General features: G+C 38.4%; 1 protein-coding gene across 1 annotated transcript; it reads left to right on the top strand.

The window, feature by feature from the left end:
* Positions 1–13,927: 13,927 nt before the first annotated feature.
* On the top strand, positions 13,928–14,443 carry LOC113280128. The gene has a single exon (XM_026528785.1). It carries the CDS (start codon positions 13,928–13,930, stop codon positions 14,441–14,443), a length of 516 nt encoding a protein of 171 aa, XP_026384570.1.
* The last annotated feature ends 6,817 nt before the right edge of the window (positions 14,444–21,260 follow it).

The raw sequence follows: 21,260 nt of genomic DNA, 5'->3' as shown, positions 1-21,260 counted from the left end.
AAGAAAGATTAGACTTGGATGAAACTGGTTTCATCCTGTATATTTTGAAAAAATAGATTTTTTGGCCAGCGTGAAACTGATTTCATCCTGCATATTCTGAAAAAGAAAAACATATTCATCCTGCAGAAACTCACAAAAACATGTTTTTTCCAGGATGAAACCAGTTTCATCATGTACATTCTGCAAAAGAAAAAAAATCCTGCTAGGATGTACCTGGTTTCATCCTGCATATTCTAAGACAAGATTACTAAAATTACTGACTACTCATATACAGTCTAGTTTAAGTAAAAACATTTAATATTTAGTTGACTTGCAATTAAGATATATGCATTCATATGTCTATGCAAAAAAAGTTTTACAAACAAAAAAGTTAAGCTTAAACTACATCAAGATTACTAAAATTCATTGTTTTCAAACTAAAACACATGTTGAAACTTTTATCTCAGCTGCTTCCCTGCACATTTCCATATATACATCCTAGCATTCATCAATACCATTGCATACATTTCAAGCAACACCAGCTCTGCCACAAGCCACTGTGCTTTATACAACCCATAGGCATTCCATATCAAACTCACTTTCCTACATAGCACCATGTCATGCAGCTCTGCAACTCATATTTTTTGCATCATTATCTCATTGAAACAACTGCTTGCGATCTCAGCTGCAACTTCTCTCATACCATGTCCTGCAACTTTCCAATCTTGTCATCACCTACTACAACAACATCTCCATTTCTATCCTCATAAAAACCTAAAAAAAAAATATTTGGTTAAAAACAAGTACTCACACATTAAATCGCAAAATAATATTTAGTCAAAAACATGCACTCAAATATTAAACCTGGATGAAACCAATTCCATCCTAGTCAAAACGTGTTGAAACAATATGCACCACAAATTATACATAAATGAAACTGGTTTCATCCTAATTTATAATATATTAATCCTGGATGAAATTGGTTTCATCCTAGTTTAAACATGCTAAAACAATATACACTAGAAATTAAACCTAAATGAAGCTGGTTTCATCTTAGTTTATACAATATATTAAAGCTACATGAAAACCAGTTACATCTTATGATATCACTGGATGAAAACTAGTTACATCATATGTTATTACTGTGTGAAAACCAGTTTCTGCATGTCAACTTAGGAGACACTATAAGAATCGTATTACTCATATTCTGAAGAGAGAAAAAAAAACAACAGATTTTTGGCCAGGGTGAAACTGGTTTCATTCTTCATATACTGAAGAAAAAACAACAACAGATTTTTGACCAGGGTGAAACTGGTTTCATTCTTCATATTATGACAAAGAAACATATCCACAAGCACACACTATAACAAAAATAAAAATTCAATCAACCTCAAACTAGTTTTACATAGGTTAATCGCAGATGAACCAGTTTCATCCAAACCATATTCAATAAATTTCAAACGTTAAAACTAGGTGAAACCAGTTTCATCCAAAGCGAATTCAATCAATTTCAAATTAGATTTTACATAGCTTAAACCTAGATGGAACCAGTTTCATCTAACCAAGATGAAACCAAATTAAGGCAGAATGAACATTTTCATCCTGGTTTTAACATGGGTGGAACCAAGATGAAACCAATTTCATCCTAATTTAAACACAGGTGAAACCAAATTCAACCCAATCCAATACAGGATGACATCAGTTTCATCCTAGTTTAAAAATAGAAAACAAATTCAATCCAATTTATAACATGAAGAAATCTGTTTCATCCTAATTTAAAAACTCAGGGGAGATTCATAAAAAAATAAAGAAAATTCAGGATGAAATCACATAAAAAAATCAAATATCTACATGTTCTACTGAACCACCATCGTCACCACCAGGTCCACTGCCATCTACCTATGTAAAGTACTAGTAAATGCATAATAGTAGAACCTAAAAAAAAATGGAAATCAAAAACCCGTGGGTTACGAACTGCAATGCGTTCAAAGATAAGAGTTTAAGGAGCTAAATATTGTGCATAAACAGAATAAACTTTATACATATCATCTCTCAAGTTAAGCAAGCAAAGTGAGGAATTGTAAGAGAACAGTAAGTAAACATTCACTCTGAAAACCTTAGAAACCAAATTAACGAAGAATAAATCACATTTCAATTTGAATCAAACTTACAATCAACTAAAATCAAAACCAAAGTTGAGCTACGATTCAAAATCAGTTAAAAACCCTAGAATCAAACTGAAAAACTAGGATCAATCTTACCTCTTTTAAGAATATTATTAGAGTAGAGCTTTATAGTAGATCGATCATCTATTTCGCATCAGAAAAATCGCCATGAGTTAATTCCAGATCTGAATCCAAAATTGTAGCATGTTTCTACTGTCCATGGTGGTGGTAGATGTGGTTAGAGTTGATGATGGTGGTGGTGGAGAAAGAGAAGATCGAGAGCAGAAGAAGAAAGTAATGGAAACGGTGGAGATTGTGGAGAGGGTGATCGATATTATCTAGAGAGGGAGAAGAAAGGTAAGGGTAATTTAATCTGATACCATTAAAAAGATGCTCTGTCCACATGACCCAAGCCGAATTTCTATCCGTCCATTTGACCCAGAAAAGGTGTCATTTTGGCTATATAGCCCATTTTCTGCAATTGTAATACCATGTGCACACACAATCTTTCACGGGTGAAAAAGAGTCAACTCGTGCACATTTTGAAATTCTGAGACAACGAAATAGATTTCTTTTGAGATTTGAACTTAATGCACACCCCTTTAAAGAGCGTGGACGTAATAAAATAATTTCACTACTTGGTTTAAAATTAACACAATTATCTACTTGATAATCTTTTTTGTTTTTATTTAAGTTCGATTCTAGTCTTTAGATGAGCTAAATTTTTATGATTAAACTCTTTCATTTTAGCTAGTGTTTTTTTTTGTTTTTTATTTATTTATTATTTTTTATATCATTTTATTGTTAATATTATATGGATTAGATACTTCTTTATTTATTTTTTTTATTTTTACTTTTTTTGTTTTGATCGATATTTTAGCTAGTGTTCCCGTTTCATAACCCTAGCTTTTAGAAGGATTCTAATTTGTTACTATCGACATTGTTCATATGACTATCTGATATATGATGCTTGAAAAAACAAAGTCTCCCCATGAAAATTTCATGAAAAAAAATGTTATTAAGTCTCTAACTTATCGGGAAAAAATAATTTCATATAAACATATTCCTACAGAAATGATAGAAAACTCGCAGTTTTTTTGCTAGCTTTTTCTCACGTGTGTACCGTTGTTCCTCAAGTCCTTTAAATCATCAAATTTTTATCAATAAATTATCTATTCTGGAGATATGGTGCAGTTGGATGGTAAACATGTGACCATCAATTTTTTGTTTTTTTCGAAGAGAAGGTTATATTAAAAAAAGAAAAAGGAAAAACCAAGGTCTACTTAAGTTTGGGAGTTACCAAAGAATGATTTTCCATTGAACATTTGAGTTTTATTTCATCCAAAATTTGATGTGAGTGCTGCCCAATTCTTTCAAAATCAAGAGATGCCACCTAAGAAACATATGAGGGTGCGGTGGACAGGTGAAACGCATGCATTCGTTTTGGCTCCTCGTCCATAAGAATAAGCTTTCGGGCAGACATAAAAATGCAAGTACAAATGAAATAGCGTTCATGAGTCATTTTGGATGGATCAGATCGATTCAGGTCAAACAAAGACTGCGTCATTATTTTGTCTACGCCCTTAATTTCCTTAATGGCGATCCAAACTTTAAATCCCTATCTATCCCACTCCCACACTTGTACATAATAAACACACTAAGAAAAAGACACACTGAAAAGCAAAAAAAATTGCAAAAGAACGTAATAAGTTCTTATTGAGACAAGTTTGACCCAACCAAAAAAATATCTATGGAATGCACGTTATTTTTGGTGCATTTTTACAGTTTTACAGAACTGAACCTGAATGAATACAGATCATTAAAAAATAAGGATGAGAACACCTACGTGACCGTCAAGAAGACAAGTAGGGTTGTTTGCACCCAAAATTACTTCTAGCTACTAAACACGATGATTTGATGATGATTATTAAAAATAAGAGCTAGAAAGCGATGAGAAATAAATAATTTGACGTGGTTCGGCAAGTGATGCCTACATCCACGGTGGAATCCCGTAGGGAGTGATTTTATTGATGATCATGATACAATTGTATTTCTTCGGATTAGCTAACCTAGGATTCCATATGCTTTTAGGGTTTAGGATACATGTATTTATATTGTTTATGTAACCCTGATACTGATATAAACTTTATGTGCAAGCAACTTGGGCAACAAGACCTCTGGAAACTTCTGGAATCTTCTGTTATCGGCCGGCTAGACGGGCTTGATTACGGGCTTTCCGTGTATAAAATACATGGTACAAACATCGCCCCCTCTTAACCTCCAACTTGTTGGGGGTTAAGAAGTTTGTTTATCCTTATGCGTCGAACGTTGATGATGAGACTCGCCCCCAAGCGTGAGTAGAGATATTACAAAGACGCCCCCAACTGTAATTACCTGTAAAAAATATTCTCACGTGCTAGGCGACAATTATTGAAAATTAGGGCTAGAAAACGATAGAAAATAAATAATTTAACGTGGTTCGGCAAGTGATGCCTACATCCACGGTGCAATCCCATAGGGAGTGATTTTATTGATGATCATGATAAAATTGTATTTCTTCGGATTAGCTAACCTAAGATTTCATATACTATTAGGGTTTACGATACGTGTATTAATATTGTTTATGTAATCCTAATTCTTCATTTACAAACAAGGGTGTATATAGAGTTTTAGTTATATGTTCTACTTGTGTAGCACCATGTTTCATGCCTGTTGACTTCGTAAGATATGGTTTAGAGATTTAAAAATAGGCAAAATGTACGTGCTAAGTAGAAGTTTATCATGATGAGCAACGACGGACTGCAAATCCATGATGAGACACAAAAGAACAAACATCCTACATGTATGATATATGAATATGATCAAACCAAATTAACGTGAAGAGACAACCACTAACAACTAATCTGACTAAAATTTGGACAACTAATTAACGTGAAGAGACAACCACTAACAACTAATCTGACTAAAATTTGGACAAACATAATTGGGTGATCATCATCCAAACTCTACTTAAACAATGACTAGTTCTTAATGTAGCAGCATATATATATATAATATAACTACTTCTATAAGCTTGTTTAATTTATAGATTAGAGATTTTTGATAATATATCAACCGGAAAAAAAGATCGAATTGTGCACCGTGTCAGGGGGAGAAGTCCGCTCATGCCCTTCCCTAATCCAATGCATAGACCGCTGTAGATAGGTTTATAGGAAATTTTTTTGATGGGGATGTTTTTTGAAGGGGGCATGAGGACCAATGATATGTTGACACATATCTTTGATGTTAATGAATTCTGTTTCCCAATAACGAATCGTGAACCTGTGAAGTGAGCGACTTTTTTTCTCTCTCATGCTATGCGAATCGGCGATTGTAACTCATTGAAATTTTCAAATCCTCTCTTGTTAATCTGCGGTCTCACATCCACTCATTCCATGATTTCTTGCTAAAGTTCTTATCATGAATCCGTGTTACTGCTCTTAAGAATTTATTGTTCATTCCTTTAGATTTTCAATTCACTTTTTTTTTTTTTTGGAAACTCATTTAATTTTAAAATGGTTTTCCTGCTAATGTGTTCTAACTAAACTTTGATCTCTAATGTGTTTACAGATTGTCTTCTCCTTCGTGGCGTTTGCTGTATATGTAGTTATGATTACAGCGTTTGCTCTACTAGCTAAGATACTTTTTGAAGCCACAGTGTTTCCATTGATTCATCATCTTGAGAGTTATCAACTCGGTCACTACCGATTCGTTGACTACCACAGGAATTTCCAAAAAAAGAAGAAGCGGAAAAACAGATTTTTCAAATTTCAAAAAAGTCATAGAGTAGTGGGTAACCTTATATTCCTCTGCGGATTAATAGTTCTATATGTTGTTGTTTATAGATTATCTGGTCATAACCTCCATAGATATTCTAGCCAAAAAATTAGCACCAAAAATCTTTTATCTGGAGTCGGTAACCCTAATCCTCTTAAATCATCACCATATAATAGGAAATCTCAACAAGACCTAAACCATAAAAGAAACTTTCAATTTTTCAATACCAACATAGCTGCAGAATCTGAAAGACAAGTGGTGGGCCTTGCTGAAAAATTTAAGCAGGATGCTCTCCAATTGGATGGAGACTCGAATTCTGAGAACCAGCAAGTTAATGAAGAAGTTGAACAAGAAGGAGAATGGAATTTTTTCTTAGTGGGTATGATTATTATGGAAGAAGGCAAGACGGGTTTCAAGGGAGTAAAAAGTCACATCAATTTTACTTGGTCTTTCATCCCTAAAGAAGATGTCAAGGTGGCAGAGATTGATTATAACATCATGGTTTTCAAGTTCAAAAGTGAAGATATGAAAAACAAAGTCTATGTAACTAGACCATGGAGTATCAATGGTTATTTGGCCATCCTTCATAGCTATGATTATGAGGTGATATATAAAGAACTTGATTGGAATCATCAATGCTTCTGGATCCAACTCAAAAAACTTTTACCAGAACATATGAATCATATCTCAGTTACAAAAATAGGAAAGCTACTGGGAGAAGTTATGGCAATAGAACCCGAAGATGTTATCCCTGTGGACAAAGAAGGGGTTAAGGTTTGTGTGGTAATTGATATCAATAACCCTCTAAGAAGAGGTGTCCTTGCTTAAAAAAATACTGGAATCACCAGATGGATAAAATTCTTCTATGAGAGACAGCCTCATAACTTGTGTTCTACTTGCTATATAATCAAACATACAAGTGGTGCATGCTCTGCAGCAGCTGATTATCTAGTGAAAGCTCATAACACGCTATACTGGCTGGGTGCAAAAAAGGATGATGGAACAAAGAAGGTTGAAGAAAAGAAGGTTGTTGACACTGTACCTATTATTCAAAAAAAGAAGGATGCAAAACATAATCCCTTCATCCCCTCCAAAGATGGTATTCTTATTATCTCCGGTGCTGATCTATCTGCAATGAATGGGAATGAAAATATGGATACTAGAAGTGGAAAACGTCCTAGAACTGAAGAGGCTGCTGACAAGGGATAAAATACTGCAAACAACTATCAATACCAAGCTCAAAATAACTCTCAAGATGACACTCAACTGGAAACACAAGCTGCAGACAGAATCACACATACTGAGAATCAATATCTGGCAACACTAATGGAGAGACTAAGGTAACTACACAAACTTATCTTTTATCAATTCATAAATTTCATTGGTTTGTTTACTTTATAGGAAAAAATAGCTTGATCTGTGTTCAATATTGCACCATTTTTAAAAATCTGCATAAGAAAATGAAAATCATTTCATGGAATGTGTGTGGTTTTGGGAACAAGGATACAAGAAATCACTTGCATATGCTTATCAAATCTCAAAACCCAGATATCATCTTCTTGATTGAAACCAAAAACAAACAAAAAAGGATGCAATATCTTCTAGCCAGATATAAATATCCCAATATTTCCTATTTAGACCCAATAGGTTTGTCTGGAGGTTTATGCATTTTGTGGAAGGATAAAATTGATCTTCAAATTATTGATATGCAACTGAATATGATTAATTGCCTAGTTAAACTTGACAACCAAAATAACTACTCTTTGTTAACTTATCTGTATGGTGCCCTTAATAACCAGGATAGAACTGATCAAGGAATCTCCTTAGTAATATTAGGGTTGTTCACAACAACCCTTGGATAGTTATAGGAGATTTTAATTTTATTCTTGACAGAAATGAAAAAGGAAGGTGGTAATGTCCCAGACCATAATGCTATAGATGCTAATAAACAACTTATCCTTAACAATAATTTGTTTATCATGGCTTATAGTGGAAATCCTTTCACTTGGACAAATAGAAGAAGTGGAACTGAATTGATTCTGGAGAGATTAGATAGAACCGTTGTATCCTTTGATTGGGCTCATACTTGCCCTAATGCTGCCCTTTACCATTTGACTGTTGTTGGCAGTGATCACTGCCTAATCATGCTGTTAACTTGTAAGCAGAAAAGCAACACTAAAAAGCGTTTTAGAGTGAATAAGGCTTGGTTTAGGGACTCTAGCTGCTCGGAGCTTATAAAAACTGAATGGAAAAGTCATACTAATGGGTCTTTTGCTTTTCAATTTGCTAGCTGTCTCAAAAATACTAAGATTACTCTTAGGCATTGGAATTATCATCATTTTGGTAATATTCAAACTCAGATTTCTAACATTGAGTCTCAGTTATCTCTTATGACTAGCACTCGCATTTCTCATAATGATAACAGAGTTGAGGAGCTAACAAATAAACTCAAGTACTGGTATGACATTGAGGCTGATTTTTGGAAGAAAAAAGGTAAGGATGATGCTCTCTTGTTAGATTATAGGAACACAACTTATTTTCACCAGAAAGCAAATTTCAGGAGACAAAAAACACAAATTGATTCTCTTCAATCTATTACTGGGATTTGGTTGGAGGATAGAGAAGACATAGAAACTGAATTACTAAGACACTTTAGTAATATGAGTAAAACCTCCAACCCTCCTAACTCTAGAGATTATCTCAATAGTATGCAAGCTAAAATTGATGATTCTGACAATGCTATGTTAGTTGATGTTCCTAATACTAAGGAGATTAAAAAGGTTGTTTTTGATATGAAGCCATGGACTGCTCCTGGTCCAGATGGCTTCCCTCCTGGTTTCTACCAGTTGATGTGGGAAACTGTAGGAAATGATATAGTAAAAATGGTTCAATCCTTTTTTCACTCACAACATCTCCTCAGACAGTTAAACCATAATTTCACTTCTCTCATTCCTAAGAGTTCTTGTCCTAAGAGTGCTGTAGACTTCAGACCTATTAGACTATGTAATGTGTCATACAAAATAATCTGAAAATTACTAGCACCTAGGCTAAAATGTGTGCTTCACAAGATTATTTCTCATGCTCAAACTTCTTTCATGTCGGGTATATCTATACATGATAATATCAGCATTGCTCATGAATTAATTCATTCTATGAAAAGAACTAAAGCTTTAGATGGTTGTGTTGCAATAAAACTGGATACGTCAAAAGCATTTGATAGAGTGGAATAGTGTTTTCTTATTGACTGACTCAAAAAATTGGGTTTCTCTAATGATTGGTGCAGCATGATAGAACAATGTATCACAAATGTCTCTACATCCATACTGCTCAATGGATCTCCAGGTAGTGTTTATATGCCTCAAAGAGGCTTAAGACAAGGTGACCCTCTGTCACCCTATCTGTTTATATTATGCATGGAGTGTCTTTCTATAAGCTTAATAATTGCTGAACAAAACAATCTTATTCATGGTTATAAAGCTAATAAGAATTGCCCTTCCATATCTCACTTGTTTTTTGCAGATGACTGCCTCATCTTCATAAAAGCTAGGAAGAAAGATGCTAGAAACATGTCCACTTTGATTGACCAATTTAGCAAATTCTCTGGTCAGGCTGTGAATTTTGATAAATCTGCTATAGCTTTTAGTTCTAAGGTTCCAACTGCTGTGAAAAATGATATAACAAACATCCATAGAATAAAAAGAATGTCTCTGAATGAGAAGTATTTAGGAGTTCCTATTTTACTTCAAAAAACAAAATATGATTCTTTTGTCCATCTTCTTGACAGTTACAATGGCAGGCTTGATATTTGGCAATCTATTTTCTTAGCAGCACCAAATAAGATCATTATGGCTCAATCTGTCCTAGGAAGTCTAGCTAGTCATCATCTTGTTGTTTTTCCTATGCCTAAAGAATTGGCAGACAATATGGATAACATACAGATGAAATTCTGGCGGGGAAAAAAAAAATGTTAATGGATACTACCCTAAAGGATGGAATGATATTTCTTTACCTAAAGAATTAGGTGGCCTCAATATAAGAAAAACTGATTTATTGAATTTGGCCTCGTTAACTAAGCTTGCTTAGAGATTGATTACCAACTGTGTGGGTAAAATACCCGATGTCCACGTGTAGACATCCCAAGGGATGAATACATGATAACATGAGGAGGTGGAAGAACCGAATCATTCGTTGAGAGAGAATGATTTGTCTCAGTCGAGGCAACTGCAGAAGCGTCACATGAATGACGCGTGTATGTAAAGGTCTAATCTGCTCAGATGATCAAGTCTAAAAAGCAAGACCGTATTAATGAAGGATAAGAACAGGACTTGGGTAGTTGGGCTTCGTGACAGAAGACTCAGACGATCTATACTATAACCCAGAGGTGATGGAGCACGAGGTTCTCCCCATAAGGGCAACACGATCCAAGGTAGAGCAATAAAACTCGGAGGGAGGACCAAGTATGCCATCGCAAGGGACGGTATAGAACGAGTCCGAGGGAGCCAGGACGATTGATGGCAGCTCACTCAGCTCGGACGACCAAGCGACTACGAGTTTATTCTGTCTATAAATACCAGTCCATGTACCAGGAGGTTGAAAACTTAGGTAATCTTGGATGGTTTTTCTACAGAGAATTCCTGAAAGAGACTTAGATAGAGAGAAAGTGAGAAATCTAGAAGAGATCTGTAACACTTTCAAGGGTAAGACCTTTTAATCAATAAGAAAACATCTTATTCTCCGTGGACGTAGGTCTTCATGGTCGAACCACGTTATATGCTTGTGTTAATCTTTACATTTCATGCTATTTACATCTTGTTCATGATTAATTTTGTATGTTTAAGTAGTTTTTAGTCTTTAATCTTACTTGGGTGTAGTAGTCAGAAAATATGCAGCTACATTTTGGCGCTAGAAACAGGGAGGTATGAAGATATAATCTACCTCCCTAACAACAACTCTATATTGCTTTCATAATCTCTGTAAGATAAGTGTTTTCACACTACAAAGTAGATTTATGTTGAGATGAATGAGTAGAGCTCGGACTCAAAAATGATCTTCACGATCTAAGAAGTCTAGGAGAACCTCAAGATCAACAGATCTACGTTTTTTTTTACTAATTTTATTTAAGATTTCTTGTTATTTTCAAGATTTTCAAAGTTTTCCTCAAGTAGCTCAGGAGAGTTGTAGATCGGAGTAAACATGGAGTTCTAAATGCTTCGGTTCTCAAACGATATCCTTCATTGAAGAGCTGGGAAGAGATGCCAGTCAGTAGACTACATAAGGAAGCAATCACCTTATGAGAGTTGAAAAAGACAAACTTTTCTTGATGTTCATCATCAAACTCGCCATAATCTCGGAATCTCCTTCTTAAGAATTTGAATTAAGTTAAGGGGAGGAATTAGTGAGTATATAATTAGTCATCAAACTCAAAATTTTGTTTGATGTCATAAGTTAAAAGATGATGAGATATATTTCCTAGAATGGGAAAACGTACTCAATCGTCATAATTAGATTCTTTCCCTACGAGGGTATGGCGTGTTGAGGGAGGTATTTCCTCGGAAAAAAAAAGATTGGAAAAACACCTTTTCTCCATCATCAACACCTCATGCAAACAGGGTTGTTTTGACATTTTCACATATCTCCAAAATCTACTGCAAAGTCTTCTTGTACTAAACTGTCCAGTCTGAACTATGACTTAGTAATTGCATGTGACCTGCAAATATAGGGTCCCATTTTTCTAAAAGAAAAGACAAATTAAGTATTATTTCATATGTTGCAGGGAAGGTAATGGTGACGCGACGATCTACTCGCGTGAGCCAAGGAGAAAATGGTGGAGCCCAAACAGAAGGACTCGACGATATGAAGCCTGACGATCCTTTGATCTCAGGCGAGGGACAAACGGATGACCAATATCGGGATGGACTAACTGATAATTCAAGCTCCGAAGGCGAGGGAAACCCCTTCGAGAAGCGTGACGACATTCGTCTCACTCATCCAGGAGAGTTGAGCTGCTTGCCGAGACAAGCAGCAAATGATGAGGTCAAGAAGGACAACCCTTCAAACCTCGCATATGCTAATGCTGCAATTGCATCCATCCTGAGAACCCAAGAGGCTCAGGATAAGAGAATGATGAACTTAGAAAGGCGCAATAGAAAGCTAGAACGGAGAAACCGCAGGTTAAAACGCAAAGTTACAAAGAAGGTACCACTCACCACCATTGAAGAAATCCCGAAGGAGGAAAACCCTTTCGAGCATCTGCAAGACGACGAACGAATTAACATCCCTGAAACCTATAACGAGGAAACAGAGGATCGATTTCCTAAGGGAAGTAGAGGTGTGCCTGACCACGAGGGCATCCTATCCGAAGGGTCATCAGATGTTGATCCCAAACACAAACGAAACAAGAATCGAATCTACGAAGTAAATATTGACTACGAGACCGAGAATCTCGCGGCCACAAACCCAAAGCGAGGGGAGAACTCGAGGTCAACTCGCTCTAAGATTGTGTCATACGTTGAGCAATCGGACGAGGACTCATGGAGATCAAGGCATCGACCCCATGAACCATCTTTCTCGCCCGAGAGAGCTCTAGGAAGGAGAAAGAAGGCCGAAACCAGGAGAGATGAGGACGAACTCCAAGCCCGAGTCAACCGACTCGAGGCAATGTATAGAGAAGCTACAGGGAAGCAGGAGAACAAGAAATTGGCAATGGTCATGCAAGAAGCAGGACAATATCCCTTATCCGAAAATCTGTTAAGATTGTCATTCCCAAGGAAGTGCTCCTTACCGGTGTTCACACCCCCATTCACAAGAACAGGAGATGCTATTGATCCCCTTAGGACCTATCGTATGACACTAACCCAATGGGACCACTACGATGTGGTGTTGTGTAAATTTTTCCCGACTAGTCTAAGAGATGAAGCCCTGTTATGGTACAATAACCTACCCAAAGGTTCAGTCAAGTCGTTTGCTCATCTATCCGAGCTGTTTTTAGAAACATATATTCATAACAGTCGAATCCGACCAGAAGTTGATGCGCTTTTTCAAATATCTAGAGGACCGAACGAATCGCTTCGTTCCCTGGTGACACGATGGAGAAAACTCTGTGCTGAGATCGGAAAGGTCTCTAAATACTATGCGATCTTAGGTTTCAAGAATAGTCTTAGAAAGACAGACCCACTTTTCGTCCGCATGTATGAAGCCATGCCAAAAAGCTTGGGCAAATTAAGAGAAATCCAAGAGGACTACATAGCCTTGGAGGAACTCCAGGATGGAACTTATGATAATATGGAAAGAGGAACTAGTAGAGGAGAAAACGTGGTATAACCACATAACACACCGGTGCCAGCCCAAGGAGCAGGGATATCCAACAATGGGTCAACCCAGTTCGACAAGCATCGGACTGGAGGATGGAAAGGAAGAGACCGGGCCAAACATAAGAAGGGCAAGTTCATTGACCCAGTTTATAAAAAACTAAATACCCCCATATCCGAGATCCTCAAGAAGATCGACGGACAGCATAAAATCACTTATCCATGGAATAGAGGTCAGCAACCAGAACGAACTAAAAATAGAACTGACTTCTGTGAATTCCACTAATTTCGCAGCCACACGACAGACTTGTGTAGAGACTTAAAAAAGGCATTGCAAGATATGATTAATGAGGGAAAGCTCCAAGAATACATTGCACAACCAACAACAACACCCACCACTGCGACACTCGTACATCGTGTGGAGATCCTTCGAGAGGCACAATATTTAGGCTGCAATACCATTTCACACTCATCAATAACTACCCCCGTCCGAGAGGGAAATATTATCGGAAGAATCCACAAACGAAACTTCAAGGTGATGAAGTTTTCAGTGTAACCAGGGAACCCCCAATAGAAGATTGGATGAGGGTACCCATCAGCTTTTCAGCCTCGGAGGCACCAGAAGGAGGACGAAACCATAAAGACCCACTAGTGGTCACGATGGCCATCGCACTCCCCGAACACGAGGGCGAGGAAGCGAAGACTAAAACACTACCCTGGGCAATGCCCAAAATTTTGATCGATGGTGGTAGTTCTGTCGAAATCTTATTCTATGAAACATTCAAACAAATGGGCCTCAAAGACGAGTGCCTCATACCCTCGACTTACAACATATTTGGCTTCAACGGGTCATCAACCCGTCCAAGAGGAGAAATAACATTAGAAATCCGGGTTGGAAGAATCCTTACCTTAACCACTTTTTTTGTGGTAGATGTCTTGTCACCCTACACAGCCATTGTCGGACGATCCTGGGTTCATGGAATTAAAGGAGTGGCCTCAACTTACCATCAAAGGCTAAGATTTCCTACGCCTGATGGAGTGGCAGACATTGTTGGAGACTCTGGCGAAGCAAAGTATTGCTACAAGATGGACGTCCAAAACGGCGAGAACAAAGTAAACTCCCCAAAAATACAGGCGAGGAGGGCTAGAAATATTAATAACTCGATTAACCCATGACTACATTGCAATAAATGATGCACCAGCACGCTTGTCTGACACCTCAACTTCATAAAAGACCATATCCTTGGGACCGACCATACGTCCCTTATAGCAATCACATACCTCCCCGATGAGGGAGAAATCGAACCTCGTCCTCATAACAAGGTCGGAGGCACACCTAAGAAACGTCATGGATAGTATCACACATAAATCAACCTGGAACGGAGAATGTTAGTCCACAACCAACAAGCAACTTTTAAGGAGTTAACCCAGCCAAGATCACAACACACCATGCTACAACCACCATTTGGAAACAACAAGCCATCAACAGGACTCGTGGGACACTCTTCCCAAAAATCGGCTATTAATTGGATTATAGACGCTCCGTCCACGGGCGCCTTACTATCCTTATTGGACAGTTACTCGGGTTACAACCCTTGCCTCGCACAAAGATGTCCACCTCAGCCGGGCACAACATACACAAGGGGAGGGCACACCCTCTCCAAAGTCCTCGGCGATACATTAAGTCCTTGTCCATCCGTCAAGACGGCACAAATGTTTCCAAGCCCAATTAGGCTATTAAGCAAGCTTACCTCACAAAGTAGGCTAGAAGCAAAGACCAAAACATTGCTTCAAACTAATGAGAAGCATTAATGCAATTATAGCTTATCTCTCATTAAGCACAATATACAGCCCATGAAGGTTGATATCCAGAAGTCAGGGCTTCGAGCCCCCCTTGTAAGCAGGTCATGCGACCTCCCTCAAAATGTACTAAGGGATCATACCCTCTTTTGAAATTAATAAAACTACTCCTTTTGTGTATTACTTGTTTACATTGTGTAGATTTAAATTCTTATCACCGCATGTGTTTACTTTTCCTTTTTGATTTATATATGCATATAGGATAGTTGCATCATACTTGCATTTCCAACAAACACACAAATACACTCAACAACCATGGCACAGTGCTGGTCACACCTCTCATCCTACAACAAAACAGTGCGGGTAAATTCACCCCAAGTTACCTTACACGGACAACAGACCTAAGGTAACGTCGTCCCGATCATGATATCGGACGATGTCCTGACATAACAGGAGATACCCAGATTTGACAACTCTATCTTACACCACATTAAGGATTGATCAACCAAGGTATCACCCTTGACAATATGCTCCAACAACAAGCTCAAGCAACAAGTGCTCCTACAATTGGCACTAAAAAAAATATACAAGGCTAAACGAAAGTTGCTACAATCCTAGTCTAACACCGTAAGAGATATCATGTCTAATAAAGGAATTGATCACTCCTTGGATATATTACCCGAGGTTGGACCAACAATGGACAATCGAAACTCTTTCACAACCAAATCATGATAATAATATCATACGATTAAAACGACGGTGGTCGCCAAACGGCATTGTCAAAAAGCAATTAGTAACAATATCAAAGATGCCTCCCACATACGAGGACTTACCACAAAATAACAATAAAGTCATGCCTCCCACAACTGAGGACTTTCCAATAAAGACGAAAATGTTTCCACAAAGGTGCATACGAACCTACAAGACTTATGTTCAACACGAGAAATTAGGAGAAAGAGGCTAAAATGAGCAAGCTTAAGTCTGTTCACCATCAGGAGCCCGTTGATCGTTGTCCCCTTCATCCTCGACGTCAGTGACAATATGCACATGCTCGGACTCGACAACCGGGGGAGGGACCACGATGTTCGCAGCAGCAGCAGCGGCGGCTCGTTGACGCTCTCGAAGGACGGAAACCTTACAAGCTTTTGTCATCAGAACCTTATACTCGGCATGAAGGTTATTCAACTTCTCATTCTTCTCCGCTTGGGCAGCAGTTAATTCTTCCTCATGACTGCTCACCAACTCATTAAGCTCATGATCAAGGCCCCGCCTAGCCGCCCTCTCTTCCTCCAATTGACGCTCAAAATCAGCCTTTTGCTTACAAACCTCTGCAAGAGCAAATCAAAAAGATTAGTTCACGCCAAATATCATGGCAAAACAATACACAAACTGATGTACAAGTGACCTTCGTTTTCAAGAAAAACGGCGGCTAAATTTTGTTCTAATCGAATCTTTTCGGCATCTAGAGCACTAAGCCGGGATTCTACAGGAGTCACAGCCATGTCACCATGAGGACAAGATAGCATATGCCTATCCCGCTCCTTCTCTAGGCAACATAATCCCGCTTAAGCCTTCTCAGTGCTTCCCTATCATCTTCAGCCTGAGCTATGATAGGCATATGATCGCATTGCCAATTAATAATCCAATCTTTCTGCGCCCGGAGCACCTTGATCTCATCTGGACGCTCCACAACTGTTCTCTTAGCTTTCTCAAGCAAATCATGTAATTCCACAGTGCGTCTTTGATGTACCTCAACGTCCTCATGCAACTTCGCATTCTCTTGCTCTAAGGAGTCAATCTTACACTGGCGTGCGCTGACATCCAGTCTAAGACCACTGCGCTCTCTAGCATGTCTATGACCAACATTATCTAACTGATCCTCCAATCGTTTAACAATAACTACCAATACAGGGACTATTTCAGAAGTCTCATCCCTATCAAGAAAGTGCAATATTAAGGATACCGAATGGGTAAATACCTTCTAACTCCTTCTTATCCCGATGAAAGGCTGATGCTTCATCCCTCGCCAATGCCAATGCGGTACGAAGTAGTTGAACCTCTTGCTCAGCAGCTTTGGCCCTCCTCATAACCACGCGAGCCTCGGATAGCATACCAATCCTCAAATTGTTGCTCTAAAAGATACAACAATACCAGTCAAGACTGGGGCAAAAAAAAAAGATAGAAAGCAACAACAATTCATACAATTATGAAAAACTGAAACAAGTTAAACACCACATACCCATAGCACCAGCTGTTGATGTGCAGATATGTCCAAAGACGCCAGGAGACGAGCTTGCTCGTCATCGCTCAGCTGAGCATACCTATCCGAGCATATGATCTTCATCGACTCGGATCCGCCACTAAACTAGGGCGTAGAAGAAGAAGCACCAGACGGACCCGCTGGAGCAGAAGGAAAACCACTAGAAAAGTTGTTTGGTACACTCAAGGTGCCACCACCAACACTCGGAGTCACAATAAGACCATCGTCACCAACATCTGCACCCCCGCCAGCGATATCCCTCGCCTGGGGCAGAGTTATCTTCGATCCAAAGGCAGCACCAGGATCATAAGGATCAACCAACAAAGTTTGATCAAGGTCCTCGAAGAATGAATCAGAGACATCCAAGATTTCATTCTCACCAAACAAAGCATCCACATCCACTTCCAGGACATGTTCAATCGCAGCAGCAGGAGCATTCGATGGCCCAACACCATCAGCTAATCTTCTCCTCTGCCAAACAACACAAATACATTGGATGCTAAGGCAAAAAACAGGGGAAAGGTATATATATATATACGTCAAAATATCAGGACAAGTATTTTTTTTCCTTAGCATCCTCACTAGATCGGGCTGACTGAGACAAACGCCTACAAGGGATAACCCACTTAAGCTCCCGAGGTCTATAGGCAGGCAGATGGGCGTGCATCTCAGGAATACAAGAAAGAACATTACCAAGATCATCCCAACCATAAATGTAAGGGCCCACAATTCGAATAGGAGCAACATGCCACTTGGGATCATGAGTCTTGCGAATAGTACGATGAGTAGCAACAGGAGGATCCAAATCGGAGAGATACTGAGAATCTCGAGCGCTCTTCCGAGACCTAGAAATCCCAACTCTAAAGCCATCATAAGTATCGTACTAATGACACCAGTATTTCTCCACAAAAGTATCAAGATTATACAGATCCTTCTGATCGGGAGTAAACCGGTTCAACTTGTGCTAAGTAACTTTGCCTTGGCTTCGGCGATTACACTCTCGGGCGATCCGATAGAAGTTACCATTGGGCTGATAAATGGCTCGCTGAGGTTCAAGCTTACATAGCACCTCGTACTGGAAGTGATTTAACGGACAATACAGAGGAAGACGAAGGTCGGCGTCAAGTTGACCCACTGAGACTATGATCTCGTTAGGACCACAAGGGTTTTTCTCGAAGAGATCCTTGGAAAGAACACTGAATTGCCCTTCAGGGGTGGAAAAAGAAATATTGAACCGTTGGAGACGATGCCTAATGATAGACACATTTTTGTGTCTAATTTGATCTCAATACTATATATTGTTGGCACTCGATTTTGTACTAATTTTGTTATTTTATGTATTTGTAGGTATTTTTTGGAAATAAATATTTTTGGAAAATTCGGCTCGAAAAGTTGATTTTGGCACCCGGAGGACAAGTGTTATTCGGACTCTCGCTTTTGGATAAGGGGTAACCTAATTACTAAGGGGCACCCCCATGTCACCCCAGGTCACCCCAAGGCAGCTGTTATTCGCACCCCAATTCAGGATAGGGGGACACCCTTTCTTCTTCGTTTGAAAACTGAAAATTGGCGAGAAACGAAGAACAATTCTGCATGATGTTTGATCGAGAAAATGAAGAAGTTGGAATGCGATTCAATCGCTAAAAATTGGCATAAAGATGTGATATGACATAGGGAAGACATTTTGGGCATCGAATTTGATCGACATTGGCTGGAAAGCTCGTTTTAATTCACGAGCTCAAAACAGAGCAACGTGAACTGAACACGAGCTCAATCGTGTTTCTGCTATGCATGGAGTGATGTGGAGGTGCGGGAAAGCTTCTGAGACGTGGAGAAGCTGATTAGGAGCGTACAGGGAGTGAGTTAACGTGTGGAGAATCTAAATTTGGTAATTATTCCTATTTCTGGGCAGCGAGCAATTAGAGGATTAATGGGAAATTATACGCATTGATGTTAGTATTTTTGGGATCCAAAACACTATAAATACTAGCCTAATTCGTCGAAAAGAGGTTAGCAATTCATTGGGAGAGAGTTAGAGCCGAGAGAATCAAAAGAAGAGGTCGACAGGCGAAGAAGTTCTGCTGCTGCTCAGCCAAGAACACGAAGAACATTATACAGTCCAGGAGAGTCGTTGAAAAGTGTCGCTTAATTGCGAAAATTTCCAATTCCTTTCTCGCGACTTAGGAATAGCGCTTACAACACTTCATTTGTGACGTTCTTCCGTGACGCTTTCTGCGTGTCGCAACGGACGGTCTTAAATCGATTTTCCTATTATTTCATCATTTGTAATCAACTTTTGAGCATTAATAAAATCTTTTGAGATGTATTACACCGTGATGAGCTAAACCCAATCCCAGGGGTGACGGAGGAAGCCATTCACACAATATTTATGTGGTAATTTTTATTTATTTAATTTTTGCAATATTTTTATATGATTAATTGCATTGAAAAAAAATGATTTAAGTGGTTTTTATTAATCAATTGTATTTTCTCTTGATAATGCATGCTTAGTTTTATACTCTTGATGCATTATGCTTGCGACTAACATTTGATATTTTGGAAATCTGCTTTTGGCAATTATTAAGAATCAAATCAATTGTTTAATTTGCATAATTAAAAATTAAATAACATTACATAAATATTGTTGAATGGTGGAATCTTCACCTCTATTTTTCTCCATAAAAATTCACATCACTTTGTTTAATTTTGTCACATTTCTAAGTTTTAAAAAAAAATCTATCTTCACAAGTCTGAAAAGAACCATGTTTTAAAACCACTATCTACAACAACTTTTGAAAATACATCAAGTTTTTGGGTTTATTATTTTTTTTAGGTTTATTATTTTTTTTTCCTTTTTACGTTTCTTTTTGTCTTTGATTTGCAGGTTCGAAGTGGAGTACTAAGGACCTTGGAAGGAAAAGCTTAAAGGGAAAGGAGCGAAAGAGGAATTTTTTTTTTTGTTTTATATATAGAAAAGAGAGAAAAAAAGAGAGAGATATATATATATTTTAGGTTATTTTTCTTTTTCTTTTGCACTTTACTTTATTTGGACTTTGGACTGGACTCTTGGACTTTATTATTTTTTTTTTTAAACCCTACGGAAGGGTACCCTTAAATACAAACTGTGTGCAGGGAAGGACGGTGATTACAATATCACCTCGGCCCCTCGGGTTCGCACACGGCATAGGAGTCGTGGCCCGAGTCGACGACAACGGTTCATCCCCCGTATGGTAGGGAGGTAAGTCCAATCGAAACACTCGCGAATTCCCTGCAAGCGAGTTACTGTACTCCTTAAGGTGATCATTGATTGAGGACGAATTTGGACTGTCTTTATTTTCCTAGTAAAGGGCAAGGCCTGGCCTAAACAAGATAAGGGTTCGGATTTCATCACCGCTCCCTTCTTGCCCGCTTTAGGAGAACAAAACCTAACGTGAACCAAAGCTTTAAAATCTGATTAGAAAGATACCTATAGGGTATCGAGCTTGTTAGGAAAAAATTTCGAAGGATATTGGTTATTATTTTAGCATACTTCGAAGTTCATGACGGTTTCTGTGAGTTGAATGCGTGACTGCGCCGCCTTGTACTGCGGTGAGGCCTTGGGTATAAAAGCTCCACTGAGCTTCCCTCGCCTCAATTCAACTTACTTTGACTCAGATTGATTCCAGTGGGGTTTTCTTAAATTGTAACGAATTCCCCTTCGAGAGATAGAAGCTGGTCTAGAAACAATATAAGTGAGCCATCATGCTTGTTGTTTGCTAGAAATCTCTAGGTTTGCTGTGGTAAAGTCGAGTCATCCTGCTGTGTGATTGCTAGAACCTTCCTGTTAGGATTTTTTATTTCTTTTTGTTTTTTTAGTGTATGTCCGATTTTGTTAATAGGGCTTGGAAAAGAGATACTCTAGGTCGATTGATTAGCGAAAAACCTATTAGTTCT

This window comes from Papaver somniferum, chromosome 5 (assembly GCF_003573695.1).
Source record: "Papaver somniferum cultivar HN1 chromosome 5, ASM357369v1, whole genome shotgun sequence".
Classification (NCBI taxonomy): domain Eukaryota; kingdom Viridiplantae; phylum Streptophyta; class Magnoliopsida; order Ranunculales; family Papaveraceae; genus Papaver; species Papaver somniferum.
Note: the sequence above shows the minus strand (reverse complement) of the source record. Positions and strands in the feature narration are given on the sequence as shown.

Coding starts and splice junctions, on each gene's coding strand:
- LOC113280128 (XM_026528785.1), top strand. CDS start 13,928: ATGGCCATCGCACTCCCCGAACACGAGGGCGAGGAAGCGAAGACTAAA.